This window comes from Dromiciops gliroides, chromosome 3, assembly GCF_019393635.1.
Source record: "Dromiciops gliroides isolate mDroGli1 chromosome 3, mDroGli1.pri, whole genome shotgun sequence".
NCBI classification, from domain to species: Eukaryota; Metazoa; Chordata; class Mammalia; order Microbiotheria; family Microbiotheriidae; genus Dromiciops; species Dromiciops gliroides.
Window position 1 is genome coordinate 603,648,623 of NC_057863.1, and position 16,403 is coordinate 603,665,025.

A 16,403-nucleotide genomic window follows, 5' to 3' on the forward strand; every position below is an offset into this window, starting at 1 on the left:
AGGTTCCCTTCATAAGACATCTTCCAGGAGAATCTGTATGACTTCTTGTCAGGTATATCAAAAGTGGGAATTGTTTAAGCATCAGTTAGACTAGATGACCACAGAAATTGCTTTTCAACTCTAAAATGGGATTAAGAATGCATAGGTTGGGGGCGGCTAGGTGGCGCAGTGGATAAAGCACCGGCCCTGGATTCAGGAGTACCCGAGTTCAAATCCAGCCTCAGACACTTGACACTTACTAGCTGTGTGACCCTGGGCAAATCAAAATCACAGCTCCTTATAGGGGTTAGGGAGATATACCATACCCCACTCTCAATACCAGTTGTCTGATTTCAGGGCTGCTACATGGGAGAAAAAAAATACAACTTTAAGCATTCAGCATCTTAGACTCAGAGGAGGGAAAAAACAATTGAAAGTACCTGTATTCAAAACTTTCTACATCAACAACAAAAAATTTTACTAATTTAGCACACTGTGAAACTGTAGGCTTCAGTTGACATTTGTTAAACATGCAAAAGGACCATGTTACAATACTTGGGCAAGCAAGGAAAAGTGTCACCAATATTTAAAATGGAATTCAAGCTAAAAATTTGATGTGTGCCACAGTCTCTTCTATTAATGCGCTAGCCAGAAATTTCTGAATATAATGCCATCATATTTTAAGGGTGTAATTCTATAAATGAAGGAGAAAAATCTTAAAGGGTTTTAGATACATCTTAAATTGCTATAATAAACATGATAGGTCAGACATTAAACATCACATTCACAAACTAAAGAGAACTGAAATAAAGCCTTCAGAAGTAATATGTAAGCCCTAAAATTGAGTCATTTTCCTAGGAAAAAGTTGCCTTTGGCTAAAAAAGGATCCCTTTTTGTTGTTTTCTACATGGCAAATCAACCAAGCTACACAAAGGAAGTCTCAACATCATAAAAGTCATTCAAAATCTAAAAAGCACATTATGAGAAATACAGTGGGATGAGAGCATTTTTATTGATGCAGCTGAAAAAAAAACCTGACATTTTCATTAAACAGCTAAAGAAGTGCAACTTTATAAATCAAACTACTCAAACTACTCTGCAATGCAAGCATTTCAAATTAAACTGAAAAGCATCTTGGATAACATCATATCCAACTTGAATAAAGTCTGAAAACTCAGATTAAAACTGCTCCTGAATTTACTTTCATATACCTGTGATTACACATCAAACCAAAGCTACCAAAGGCTGTGTACAGTAGTTGATTTTGCATTTAAGTACAAATAGGATCTAATTCACAAAACTTTCAGCTGTTATTAGGAGTTTCAAGTATCCAGTTATTAATATTTCTAGATGGAGAAACTTATCTCAAATCTTCTTCAGCTGACTTGGGAATACATCAGGACTTCCCTAGTCTCAGGAGAAAAATGTTCTTTAAGATTCCTAGAAATAGAGAAAATACAGGAGCACTTCATTATGCCTGCATTTTACCTGTATTAAGTAGAGAAAATCCCCCTTAAGTAGGGACCCAAGTTAATGAGAGATTAGCATATATCTATAGGCACTCCTTCCTCCTCTGAATTATCTGAGACAAGGCATTAAACCAGAGATCAATTGCTCTGGGCAAGCTGGCTACTTGCAACATAGGAAAATAAAGTCAGTTTGCCAGTAGTCAAAAAAATCTGGCCTGACAAAGGCTCTCTTTTGCAAAGTTTTTTAAAAGTACACTTAAAACTGTCCAGAAGTATGTAAGAGTGTGTCAACACTGATTATATTAGAAAGGTTACCTGTATTCGTTTCGAGTGTTTTCCTTTTACGGAAATTGCTTCTTACTTCACTGTCCTAATTTTCCCTATCTTATGGAAGAATCTTGACTAAAACTCAAATTTATATTATGAAAACTTTACTAAGGTAGAAGATGCTTATTTTTGATACTCAATGGATGATAACTAACAATGTTAATTTTGATGCAGACAAACCTCTACTACTCTCAAATTATGCATGAAACTAGAATTGTGATTTTGAATTTAAAAATTCCAATTTTAAAATCCACCTGTTTGAGGAGAAAAGCAAAAAGGAATATTGCTAATGGTTGCAAGGATCAAGCCTAACCCTACTATAATTTCTTGCTCCTGGGCCCATGAAATGTCAGCGAAATCCTCATCATAGATGTTTATTAAGATAAAGCATGTCTGAAGTCCCACACGTATGTACATTCTGAATATACTCTGTTGCACAAGGGAATCATCACATTGTGTTCTGGAGTAAAAAGAGGGCACTTACTACCTTAGGGCTGTGGGACAACTGGCATTGTGAGCTGTTTTCCCAGAGAATCTCCCTACTTGCCTACTCGCCAAGTAGCAGTGTATCATCATGTATGTTTACCCACCCTCAACAGGAGAGCTCATCTTGCCCAAAATGTAAAAGCACACCTGAGTGCTTTTCATTTTTTAAGTCTACAGCTCCCTTTCACCTTACAAGTCACAATAAATTCATACATAGTACACACCTCCAATTTCCAGTAGGCTTTTAAATATTCAACATGAAATGGTACAAGAAGTGATGCTCAACAGGATCTCACGTTTATTATTGAGAAGTGATTAATGGTAAAAAGAAAGGCAGTGCCCTTTCCTCATTGGCTGAACAAGAAACTGAAGAAACATTCACTACACATTTTACAATATTTTTCTCTTCCAAAATGCATTTTCTGTAAACAAGTTTTTACCACTGTTCTTAGCTTTGAAATCAAATTAATCCTGACTTAATCTGTATAATGTACAAGAACAGAACATTTCTTAGGACTCCTAGTACTTTACTTTGAGTAACAAAGGGTCAGAGAAAATGAACCACCCTCAGAGACACAACCTTGGGTAACACTCTGCTCAATTCTTCTAGACAAAAAATTCTTCATAAAAATGTTCTTCCAGTTCGGAAAGGAAAAACCAATTCCACTTTTTGGGGTGGATGTCCAAAACCTTCACAACTCGGTGTTCCAAGTGCAAATGTCAAAATGGGGGGAGGAAAGGGTTTAAAAATTAGAGAAAAACTGTATGCCACTTACGGACCTTAAAATCCGAAAAACATAGTAAAAAGACAAAAAACAAAGCATTATGCTCTGAAATCACAACCAAAGGCAAAATAAAGGGGACGTTTTTTTCACCTAAACTACCTAGAGGGAATTTTTGTTTAGTTTTTTCTTTTTTTTTCTTTTTTTTTTCTTTTCCAGTTAAGTCCTATGTCTTTTGTGAAATTCCAATACTTTTAACTGCAAGTCTGCAATCGTCTCTTTGAAGTCAATGAAATTAAGAAAAAAAGTCCTAATTCTTTCAAAGGTCATTTCTCTTCTTTCTCTCAGAAGGATATTCAGGTGCAACCGTTGCTGCAGTCTTTGCAGGAGAGCTGCCTTTATTTCACACGACCTTGGCGTTCCTGTAGAAGGAAAGAGAACAAGTTGAAAATCTTTCAACTAATATTACCACTCAAATCAAGGTTTGTTTGCAAACTTAAAACTTCATTCATTGTTTATAGGATTAAGTTTATGAAAATACTCCAGTGTCAGTGAGGGACAATATGGAAAATAAGATTTAGAGCTAGAACAGACCTTAGAACGAAGAATAAAAGTCCAGATCAGAGGTAATACGGATCTGAAGTTGCCAAGTATATAGAGAAAGGAGGGAATAAGAGGTATTATGGAAAAACCAAAAGTTGACAAATTCAACCCCCAAAACTTATTAAGCATGGTTCCCTCCCCCCCAATTTCTCCACCTTTGGAACTCTTAATTCACTAGTTGGATTTGGGGGGGGGGTGCGGTGTTTGTTTTGGGGAGGGAAATGGATAGGTAGAAATTGGTCTGCTGAGTTGCAGGTCTACTACAAGGAGTCCCCACACCTGGAAACTGACATTTCAGTGACGTTAAAACCAACAATCCAATTTAAAGGTTATCTAGAATTCTTTCTTCAGCTACATATCTGCCCAGTGCTCCTAGTGGTCATTATGGTCCTGTCTCCCTCTCCCCACCAAACCCAAAAGGGATTAGCAAAACTATAATAAAGAAAATTGTTTATTTAGACATGACCCTGGGCTATGCCAATTGAGCTCAAGTTGGAGGGGGTCCTATATCAAAGGCAGAAAGGTTTTGTATGGCTTAGGGTGAGTGTCTTATCCTAGGAGCATTCTACTTAAACTTGAAGAGCCTTATTAACCAGAAGACTGGCTACCTACCAGATGATGAATTTTTTTTTGGTCTGAGCAACCCATGAAACCACCCAAAATGTGCTTGCACTCTGTTTTGGTATAGAGAATGAAAACACACACACACACACACACACACACACACACACACACACACACTGAAATGACTAGTATTCCTTTTAAGCAAAAGTCTGGGGGGAAAGGTGAACTTATATGGGAAAACAGGTAAGATTTGTGAATTTAGATTAATTATTCATATTATCCTTGTTCCACAAATGGAAAAAATAGCTCTTTCAGGTGCTATCACTTCTAAAAGTACAGGAGCAGAGAGAAATGTGGCTTGCAGCAGTAGTAATAACAGCCAAACAGGAGCACGGAAGTATGATATACAGAGAAACACACACATTTTGTGGGAGGGAAATTAGATAATGTGGTTAAAAATCTCCTTCTTAAAATCTAAATCTACCTTCAAGGATTATAGGGAGGAAGAAAGAACTTCTTCCATATCTGTCCTAACTCCCATCAAAGTAGGTACAGATTTAAACTATGGAATAGGTAGTGAGCTATCATGTGCCCCAGACAAGCGCTTCATCCAAGCTCTACACTATGTCATCTTTAGTAGTAGTGCTACCAATTAGGATGACGACCCATATTTTATACAGCAGATATTTGTTTACTAGGTTTTTTTTTTTAAATGAAAACTGATCAACAGACTAGACAAAGGAAAATCAAACAATAACTTAATAATCTAGAGTTCAATAAATGAGTTAGGGAAAAAATTATCACTGCTCAGAAAACTGGGAAGCAACAAAGAAATTAGGCTTAGGACAACTTCATACACCATATTCCACAATAAATTCAAAATGGATGTGACCTGAATACTAGAAACCATACCATTAAAAAGTAAGATCAGGGGGCAGCTAGATGGCGCAGTGGTTAAAGCGCTGGCCCTGGATTCAGGAGTACCCGAGTTCAAATCCAGCCTCAGACACTTAATACTTACTAGCTGTGTGACCCTGGGCAAGTCACTTAACCCCAATTGCCTCACCAAAAAAAAAAAAAAAAAAAGGAAAAAAAAAAAAAAGTAAGATCATATACCTTTGATGGGCACAGAGAGAAGATAATTTTTAACCAAACAAGAGGTGAAAGCAATTACAAATTTTAAATTACAAATTAAAAGGCTTTTGCAAAAAAAGTAATTGGGAAAAACCTCTTATCAAATTTCTTGGATAATAGTTTGGAATCCAGCTGTGGTACATGAATGCAATAGACTATTCCTATGCTTTTAATGCTTATGTAAATATAATAAATGCAGAGAAAGATGGATTTAGAAGAATTGTTAGAAAATAATGGATTTTGGGATGCCCCAGAGACCCCCTCCTTGAGGGGATAATATTGGGATTGATTAGACTGACTTTGCTGATTAACTCACTTGAAGCCACACCTACCTAAGAGCATGGGGGGGGGGGGGGTCCTGACCCAGGCATTCTGCTCATAGACCGCCCTCAAGTCCAGTGAACCAATGGATTTGGGTGATGCTAGCCAATTAGCTAGGGGCCGCCTCTCATCCAGACCCAGAGGTAGCTTCTGCTCTCATAGGTAAAGGAAGTTCCTCTTTTTAGCCTGAGACTCAGAGGTGGTGGCTAGATAGGCTTAACTTTCTGAGCCGGGTGTTCTCTTTTTATTAATACTTGGTATGCTTTAATAAATGCTTAATGCCCAAAACTGGTGCTAAAGCTTCTTATTTATAAGTAACAAATATGGGGGTAGCTAGGTGGCGCAGTGGATAGAGCACTGGCCCTGGATTCAGGAGGACCTGAGTTCAAATCTGACCTCAGACACTTGACACTAGCTGTGTGACCCTGGGCAAGTCACTTGACCCTCACTGCCCGGGGAGGACGAACTTTAAATATAAGTAACAAACATATTAGAAATCCCAGCTAATTTTCCCCAAACTTGGGACAGAAATAAGGCGACCACATATACTTTTACACACTACAGAATACAATGGAAAACATTGCAAAATTACAAAGAACAGTAAGAGTTCTTTTTGTACATTCAATGCTTAACCTACTATGTGCCAGGAATATAAGTAGCCACTTGATGTTTATCAATTTGTTTTGTTTTGGTTTTTTTGCAGAGCAATGAGGGTTAAGTGACTTGCCCAGGGTCACACAACTAGTAAGTGTCAAGTGTCTGAGGCCAGATTTGAACTCAGATCCTCCTGAATCCAGGGCCAGTGCTCTATCTACTATGGTACCTAGCTGCCCCCTGTTAATCAATTTTTAACAATTTTTCTTCCCTTTTCCCGACTTAAAAAAATGATAGAAGAAAGAGTTCTCTGGAAGATGGAAGGGGGAACATACAGGGAGTGATCTAAGTAAAAACCATCAGTAAAGTCATCAATAAAAATCTTTAAAAACTGTATTGGGACAGCTAAATGGCGCAGTGGATAGAGCACTGGCCCTGGAGTCAGGAGTTCAAATCCGGCCTCAGACACTTAAGACTTACTAGCTGCGTGACCCTGGGCAAGTCACTTAACCCCAATTGCCTCACTAAAAAAAAAAGAAAAAAACTATCAATATGGATACTGAAATGACCAATTCTGAATGAAACCATCTTGGTAATGAATTCAACATATTTAGTTACCACACACAAAGACAAAGAGAAGCAAAAAACCCACCAGGTCTGTGCCTTCATTGAGGATGGCTTGAATGCCTAAACATATGACACCTCAGAATCCATCAGAAGTAAAGTAAGATATCAAAAGTCTTCAGAATTTAACAAATAACTAATTTTTTATATTGTGGGCTTTTTCTCAAAAATGTCAAATAAAAAAATTAAAAAAAAAAAAAAGCCAAATCGGGGTGGCTAGGTGGCACAGTGGATAAAGCACCAGCCCTGGATTCAGGAGTACCTGAGTTCAAATCCGGCCTCAGACACTTGACACTAGCTGTGTGACCCTGGGCAAGTCATTTAACCCCAATTGCCTCACTAAAAACAAAAACAAAACAAAAAAGCCAAATCAAGGTTCTCTAGAATTCAGAACCTTATTCCCAACAAAGCCAGCATGTTTACTGTCCCATAAATAAGCCACCCTAATTCCTTCCTATGATAGGAAGCTTTCTCTACTCCCCCCTTCAAGACCCAGCTCTTTTAAAAAACCATCCTTGTGGTCCAGTGGGGCAGCTAGGTGGTGCAGTGGATAGAGCACCGGCCCTGGATTCAGGAGTACCTGAGTTCAAATCTGGCCTCAGACACTTGACACTTACTAGCCGTGTGACCCTGGGCAAGTCACTTAACCCCCATTGCCCTGCCCCCCCCCCAAAATCCTATTATCCCTCTCACGGATAATTAACTGACATTTATATAATGCTTTCAAGTCTATGAAATTTTTATACACATTATCTCATTTCATCTGCACCAAAAACCTTGCAGGGGACCAGGTAACAAACATATTAACCCTACTTTCAATCAATAAGCATAGAGAAGACCACCCCAGAAGGGGTGCCCAGGTCCACCATCCTTTCACTTACCCCTTTTACTTTTCCTCTGAATTTCCATGAAAGCCTGTAGCTCACAACTTATATTTTTAATTGTGTTTTGTTATGCTTATTTCCCCAATTAAACTGTAATTTCCATGGACTGACTGCAAGTTGTGGAGGAAAAATGCACTCAAATAATCTCATTTCTAAGTACTCTCTTAACTACTCTCTTAACTACTCTCTTGGTTTATCCCCCGCTTTGAAAGAGAAAGACATTATCATCACTATTTTCCAGAGACATGATCTAAGGCATGAAAAATTTTAACTTATCTGCTCCAATTTACATTTTTAGTCCTATTCTGGATTCTAAAATTCTTAATCCTAGGTTCATTCTAAAGTAACTCCGGCTTAAATAAGTATATGTGCAGCACTGACATTTCCAAGTTATGATTAACAGAACAAAGTCTCAAAATAGTGCTTTATGAATGCATTTGTTTATTACTCCCTATGTGCTAGTCTTATTGTCGTATGAGTGTATATACACATATTAATTTATTCCTATCTACTATGTCAAATTTGGAAATGACAAGAACCTTTAAAACATAGCTAACAAAATGGACAAGAGACAAAAAACTCTGAAAAAGCAAGAATAGGCAGAATAAGAAGAAATGTAATTCCAGATTTTTGCTCCCTCAAATTAATTTGCAATTATGTAAGTTAAATTCATAGAAGTGTCATTTTACTATATTGACACAGCCCAGCCATGAGCACTGACTATATCCCTGCAGTTATTTCCTATCTACACAGTCTTCAATGTACCTGAGTACCAATTCCTAGATTTTATGCATGTTATAGTTATTTTAAATGGGACTTCCCTTTCTACTATTCTGTCCTGTATTTTATTATTGCTTTGCAGAAATCCATTGCGTTTTTTGGACATATTCTACATGCTGCTACTTGTTTCAAGTCCTTGTTTCTTTTTTTTCTTTTTCTTTTGGTGAGGCAACTGGGATTAAGTGACGTGCCCAGGGTCACACAGCTAGTGTCAAGGGTCTGAGGCCGGATTTGAACTCAGGTCTTCCTGAATCCAGGGCTGGTGTTCTATCCACTGCGCCACCTAGCTGCTCCTTGTTTTCAGTTTCTTAACTGATTTTTTTTTGGGGGGGGGGGGCGCCCAGGGCAATGAGGGTTAAGTGACTTGCCCAGGGTCACACAGCTAGTAAATAATCAAGTGTCTAAGGCTGGATTTGAACTCAGGTCCTCCTGAATCCAGGACTGATGCTTTATCCACTGCACCATCACCTAGCTGCCCTCTTAATTGATACCACAGGCTCCAAATAAATAAGATACAATTTTTTTAAAAAACTGATATTTCACCTTAAAGTCAGCAAACTACCAAAGATGATAGATAAAAAATGAGTATAGGGGCAGCTAGATGGCGCAGTGGTAAAGCACCGGCCCTGGATTCAGGAGTACCTGAGTTCAAATCCAGCCTCAGACACTTGACACTTACTAGCTGTGTGATCCTGGGCAAGTCACTTAACCCTCATTGCCCTGCAAAAAAAAAAAAAAATGAGTACAGTATATGCTGGAGTTGTAGTAAGATAGGCACATTAAATGCAGTTAGCAGAGCTTCAAATAGGTCCAATCATTCTGAAAAACAATTCAGAATTATTCCATAAAAGTTGACCCAGAGATTGTGCTGCTCCGAATATAGGCCCAAAACTGTTAATGATAAAAATAAAGGATTATGGGGCAGCTAGGTGGTGCAGTGGATAAAGCACCAGCCCTGGATTCAGGGGGACCTGAGTTCAAATCTGGCCTCAAACACTTGACACTTAACCCTCATTGCCCCCCCCCAAAATAAAGGGTTAAAAAGCCCCAACTACACTGAAATATTATGGCAGCATTTTTTGTAGTAGCAAATAACTAGAAATGAAACAAATATCTGTTCATCAATTGGGGTGTGGAATAAAGGCAACACACTATTCCTGTGCTATAAGATATGAACACGATGAATACAGAGATGCTTATACGGACTAAACTAAAGCAGAACCAGTAAAACAATATTACACAATGATCGCAACTATGCAAATGGAAAAACTTAAACAACTGAAATAGAATGCTATGAAATTACAGTGACCAAATTTGGCCCCAAAGAAGAGAAATGAGAGGGTACCTTTTTCCACCTTCATTTTAGAGGTAGGTGACTATGGGTACAGAATACTACCAATAAAATGTCAGATCTTTTTTTTCAATGCATTGGTTAGTTTTGCTGAATTGTTTTGTCCCTTTTATTCTTTGTGATGAGGGTTACTTCTGAGAGGTGACAGATGGATACATTAGGAAATGTAGGTTATATAAAAACATTTTTTTTAAATAAAAAGAGGGGGCAGCTAGGTGGCGGAATGGATAAAGCACCAGCCCTGGATTCAGAAGGACCTGAGTTCAAATCTGGACTCAGACACTTGACACTTACTAGCTGTGTGACTCTGGGCAAGTCACTTAACCCTCACTGCCCCACAAAAAAAATAGATAGATGGATAGATAGATAACAAGAACCGAGTATTTTAATAAATTGTAAGCTGAAGAGAACACAAAGTACAAAATCCTAACATGATCTTAGACAATATTAATAGAACATGGTTACAAATATGAGGGAGGTGATATTATTTGTGTTCTGGTTAAGACCAAGTATAGTTGTGTGTGACCCTGGGAAAGTCACTTAACTCTCATTGCCCCTTTAAAAAAAAAAAAAAGATTCATGGGGCAGCTAGATGGTGCAGTGGATAGAGCACCGGTCCTGGAGTCAGGAGGACATGAGTTCAAATACGGCCTCAGACACTTGACACTTACTAGCTGTGTGACCCTGGGCAAGTCACTTAACCCCAACTGTCTCACCAAAAAAAAAAAAAAAAAAAAAAAAAGGATTCTACAGGTAAAAGAGTAAAAGGACCGAAGAGATGAACGGTATCCAGTTTCCAGTTTTGTTTTCTGTACTGGATATTGGCTATAGCTGGTAGCTAATACACAGGAGAAAGGTAGGTCAAGAAAAGAAGACCCATTAAGGGTAGAGACTTTACTGATTGCAATGTTTAATATCCAATCTTTCAGTGATGGTTTAAAAGAGTAACAGGGAAAAGATGTGGTTCTGGATTTATCTAGCAAAGGTCAATAATTCAGTACTGAATTTCACCTTAACTTAGGCTTCATACTACTTAGGTAGTATGTTATGTGAAGAAAGGCAGGTTCTACTAAGCTAAGAAAGCTCCCAAGTACAACCTTCACAAGACTTCTGTCTGAGGACCACATGAGCTGCATACAAAAAAGATCATAACCAGAAGGAAGGCCACTCAGTGATGGATGAATTTACAACGGTACCCAAAAGATAAAATTACAAAATGTTTCTCAGACCTCTACAATCCCTGTCCTCAGTTCGGGAGTCAGAAAGAGAGATAAAAGGTGCCTTAAAGTACATGGTTTGGGGACTACCTACATCAAAAGACCTGTAGACACTCTAAATGTTGACATCTGTCAAAGCAAATATGAGCTGATTCCCAGGAGGAACAAAAATCAGATCCTTAATGATATAAAGTAAAACCAATAGAAAGATGTCACAGCTAAATGTCAGTAGAATTTAAAAGGCTCCTCAGAAAAAGGAAAAAATAAGAAGGGTAGTAGCGTATGCCTAAAGGCAACAAACATTTTTGGGGGTCATTTTACCTTGCTGTGCTCATTGACAAGTGTGAGCAAACCAACCACTATTCAACTGAGTTGAACCACAAGTTCAACTTGTACACTAAAATGATTTGTTGCAAAGAATAGAAAAAGGAAATCTACAAAAAACACCAAGATTCTCCCAAAGCAACTTAACATTTACTTTAACTTAGTGATTTCAAAATGAAAGAACCGGGTTGAGGTAAAGATTTGGAATATGTGGTTCCAATCCAAGAAACAAGGTAGGTTTTTTCTGACACATTACAATATCCATTCCTATTAAAAACACTAGAAAGCATACAAATTAATGGAGCTTCTCTTAAAATAAGTAGTATCTATCTAAAACTACGAGCAAGCATCTGGGGATTAACCAGAAAATATCAGGGATGAAGCAAAGATTATCACCATTATTCAGTACTGTATTAGAATTATACATCTGTGCATAAATGCATATATATGCATGTATGTGCCTGAATGAAATGGTGAAGTGGATAGTGTGCTGGGCCTAGGTCAAGAAAACTCATCTTGAGTTCAAATCTGGCCTCAGCTATGTGACACTGGGCAAATCACAGAACTGTTTACCTCAGTTTCTTCACCTGTAATATGAACTAGAGAAGGAAATGGCAAACCACTGCAATGTCTCTGCCAGGAAAACACCATATGAGGTCACAAAGAGACATGACCGAAACAACTAAACAACAAACACCAATAGCAAGCAATAAGCAAAAGAATAGAAGCATAGGCAATGGAGGAAACAAAATTATCACCTTCTTAAGATATGACAATTTGCTTACAGAATTGTAGAGTCAACCAAAAAAACTAGTCAAAACAGTTAACTTCATCAAAGTTGCAGGATATAAAATAAACCCACACAAATCAAAAGCATTTCTATATTACCAACTAATCCTAGGAAGAGGTAGAAAAAGAAATACCATTTAAAAATAACTGTAGGGGGCAGCTAGGTGGTACAGTGGATAGAGCACCGGCCCTGGAGTCAGGAGTACCTGGGTTCAAATCTGGCCTCAGACACTTAACACACACTTACTAGCTGTGTGACCCTGGACAAGTCACAACCCCAATTGCCTCAGTAAAAAAAAACAAAAAAAAAAACAAAACTGTAAGACAGTATAAAATAGTTTATCTGCCAAACCTCACATAGAACTACATGAACAAAATTACAAAGTACTTTTCATCCAAATAAAGACAGATCTAAATAACTGGAGAAATATTACTTGCTTGTGGATGGGCCAAAACAATATAATAAAAATGACACAGTACTTAATTTACTTATTCAGTGTCATATCATCAAAACGCCAAAGCTAGAAAAAAAATAATAAAATTTATCTGAAGGAACAAAAGGTCAAAGGAATCAGTCAAGAAAAAATGTGAAGGAAGGAGGCGCCTAGCAGTGCCAGTTATCAAAATATACCCCAAAGCTGTAATCATCACCAAGAATTTGGAACTGAATAAGTAATACAGTGATTAATGGAACAAATTTGGTACACCATATAAAGAAACAAATGTGCACAGTAGCCTACTTGTTTGATAAACTGAAAGATCCCAGCTACTGGGGCAAGAACTTCCGAGCTGACAAAAACGGCCGACAAAACTGGAAAGTAATATGGTACAAACTAGGAATAGGCCAATACCTCACACCATTCACCAAGATAAGCTCAAAACGAGTACATGATTTAGACAGAAAGGATGGTAAGCAAATTAGGGGAGTACAGAAGAAATTACCTATCATGTCTATAAATAGGGGAAGAATTCATGAACAAGCAATATAGAAGTTCATGGAAGGTAAAAATACATTAGGATTCTTCCTTTCTCCAATCCATCTTCCTCACCACTGTTAAAATATTACTAAGAAATAGGTCTAACCCTGTCAATGGCTCCCCTGACATTCAAGATCCTGTACCCTTCTGGCCTTTCACAGTATTTACCTTCATAGACTCTACCCTACAGCCAAAATGGACCAGTAGATGTTCCCTGAATTCAACATACCATCCCCTCTCCCTCCCCCATGCATTACATTCTTTGTATGTGGAATACTAACATCAGAATTCTTATTTTCCTTAAAGCCTCCAGTCAAGTTTCCAGTTCTTCCATGTAGCCACCCTAGAGCTTCTTGTCTAGGTCTCTTTTCTTTCACCCCAACAATCCATGTACTGTATGAATCTGTGTGTGTGTTTGTGTGTGTGTGTGTGTGTATGTCATTCTTGACTGCATTAAAGTGTAGCCTCCATGTGTAAAAGGCTATATTTGTCTTTGTAGTCCCAGCACCTACCAGCATCACCTCACAAAACAGCAAAAAGGATAGGATAATGAACTTGCAAAAAATCTGAGATGCAATAAACTATACCTACCCTGATAATAGCTGACATTTATATTGTACCTTAAGGTTTGTAAAATGCTTCATTCACATTATTTCATTTACTCTTCAAACCAGTCATATAAAGGAGATGCCATTTTATGTCCACTGGGAAAATTCAGGCACAAATAGTGTAAATGTCTTTTCCAGGGCCACAAAGCTAATATATGTCTAAGGTTGGATTCAAATCTAGTTCTACCTCATTCAAAGAACAGTACTATCTATGAGGCTGCCTCTACCAACCAAGTCACATCCTCATTTCATCTATATCCTCAAAGAATATATAGATGAATTCTGAAGACAACAAATAGACGTGCAATGGAAACATTTGCCACCATTTCTTTACTGATCTATTCCCATTATTGACAATGTAACTCACCTCAATTCTTTGATGTGCTAAAAGTGGAAATGGCACTTAAGATGACATCAGGAAGAACAGCTGGACCTGACCAAATACATAAAGAATAAAATCCATGCTGAAGACAACAATTTTAATGTGACTCTGGGAGTAATTTAATATCTCAAAGAGGATTTCAAAAGATCAAACATTACCCCAAAAAAGGAGCAAATAAGAACATCTGTAAAATTCTTTTCACAGCTATAAAATCTTCATGCAAATGATATGTGAAAAAAGTATCCTTAATGAAAACTTGAGGGGGGAAAAAAAGACAGACTTTCAACACACCAAAATATCGGCTATGTAAAGACAAGACAATCTTGCTCATGCTTTCAAGAAACACCAAAAAACCCCCACCATTTGACTCAGAGAAAATATACATATTCCACCAACAACACATTTTCCTTGCATATGTTAAAATATTATTCCCTTATAGAAGTAAAACTACATAAAGACTATTCTAATATCATAGAGACTATCCTGTATAATGTCCAACTTGAAGATTCCTTATAGATATGAAAATTCTCTAGATACTTCTGTTTGCATTGACAATGGACTGATTATAGGGGGAAGCTAGGTGGCACAGTGGATAAAGCACTGGCCCTGGATTCAGGAGGACATGAGTTCAAATCCGGCCTCAGACACTTGGGACCTACTAGCTGTGTGACCCTGGGCACCTCACTCAACCCTCATTGCCCAAAACCAAAAAACCAAGACAATGGACTGATTATTTCAGTGAATACCAATCTTCCCAGTCAGATACTGTAAACAGAGTCAAATCAAGAAGCATTTATTAAACATCTACCATGCATCAAGCCCTGTGTAACATAGGGGGGAAAAAACACATAAAAATACACTAGATCCTAGCTTCTTAAACTGTGGGTCGCCACCCCTTATGGCACTGCCTAAGTGACAGTGGGAGTCACAAAAAATTTGGCAACACTAAAAGTTTATCTATATACCCAGGTTCATGTATAAATGGGGGGGGGGGGGGAGAGAGTAGAAAAAGTTTAAGAAGCTCTGACCTAGATGACATGCAGTTGGATGGGTGTACGTACATAAGGGACCTGTAGATGGCCACAATGAGCTGGGCCCAGAATCGAATTGCAAAAGAATGGACGGGTTTGTATTTGGGAACCTGCAGAACACTTTCAACAGCTGACCAAACTCATCTCTACCACAAAAGTTCACTTCTTAGAGCAGTGAAAACCTCTAAGTGATGCTATATGGATAGAAATCATGGATAAGAGTCAAACTTACAGGTGACTCAAAGGACAAATATACATGGTGTGTATATCAAGAGTCCACAGCATATTTTACCAAAGATAACTTGCACAAAAGAAGTGACATAAAATAAACCAAAGATACATATAAATGGAAAAGGAGAGGGGGCAGCTAGGTGGTGCAGTGGATAAAGCACCGGCTGAATTCAAGAGAACCTGACACTTGACACTTACTAGCTGTGTGACCCCTGGGCAAGTCACTTAACCCTCACTGTGCCCCCCCCCACACACACACACAAAAAGAGAGAGAGAAAAGGCAGCGGGTCAGTCACATAATGAGAAGAGATAAAAATGAGGCAACCCTTATATTGCTTCTGCAAAACAGAATATCTGTACACTACCTTCTATATCACAATCTTAGCTACATAAAAAGATATTAAATTACTAGACCAGTTAAAAGCCTAGATCTACTCACCAAAAGGGAACCAAGTAATCTTTTAGACCCTCCAGAAGTGGTTATCAGTAGTAGGCTTTTAAATAGTAAGATGTACACAAGGAATATGGTAATCGATACTGGGGTCATAGAAATGTGCAGTTCAGTCAGAAATCCTGATCATAGAAGAGGCTGATAATTTACCTTAATAAAAGCATAATATAAAATCCTGGCCGATATTAAGCGATAAAGTGCATTCTTGAATACACACATCTCAGACAGAAAAAAAGACACAGGCAAACATCTTGATTTGGTGAATAGAGTGCAAGACCTGGGGAGAGTCAAATATTGTCTCTGACAATTTTTAGCTTGGTGACACTGGACAACTCCTTAGGACTTCACTATTAAGCTTACTATTCAATTCATACATTGGTATATTATATACTGCACTCCCTTCTAAAGAAGACTGAAGCTCAACAGTGTTTAGTTCAGGCTACCTGATACAAGACACAAGTCCATTACTAGTCCTGAAACTTACCAGCTTCAGTGACCCTGGGCAAGTCACTTTAACCTCTAGACCAAGGTTTCCTTATATATGAAATGATCTTG

The 16,403-nt window shown here is 38.0% G+C and overlaps 1 protein-coding gene across 2 annotated transcripts in view; it reads right to left on the reverse strand.

Moving 5' to 3' along the window:
• Positions 1 to 2,536: 2,536 nt before the first annotated feature.
• Positions 2,537 to 16,403, reverse strand: part of YTHDF2 (YTH N6-methyladenosine RNA binding protein 2) — a 39,552-nt gene continuing 25,685 nt past the window's right edge. The window contains exons 5-6 of one of the 2 annotated variants that reach the window (XM_043994996.1): positions 14,121 to 14,186; positions 2,537 to 3,405 (exon numbers count right to left, since the gene is read on the reverse strand). In XM_043994996.1, coding sequence (XP_043850931.1) covers positions 14,157 to 14,186 — 30 coding nt within the window. In that variant the 3' untranslated portion in view covers positions 2,537 to 3,405; positions 14,121 to 14,156. The remainder of the gene's footprint in view (positions 3,406 to 14,120; positions 14,187 to 16,403) is intronic. The other variant, XM_043994997.1, reaches the window with a different exon arrangement.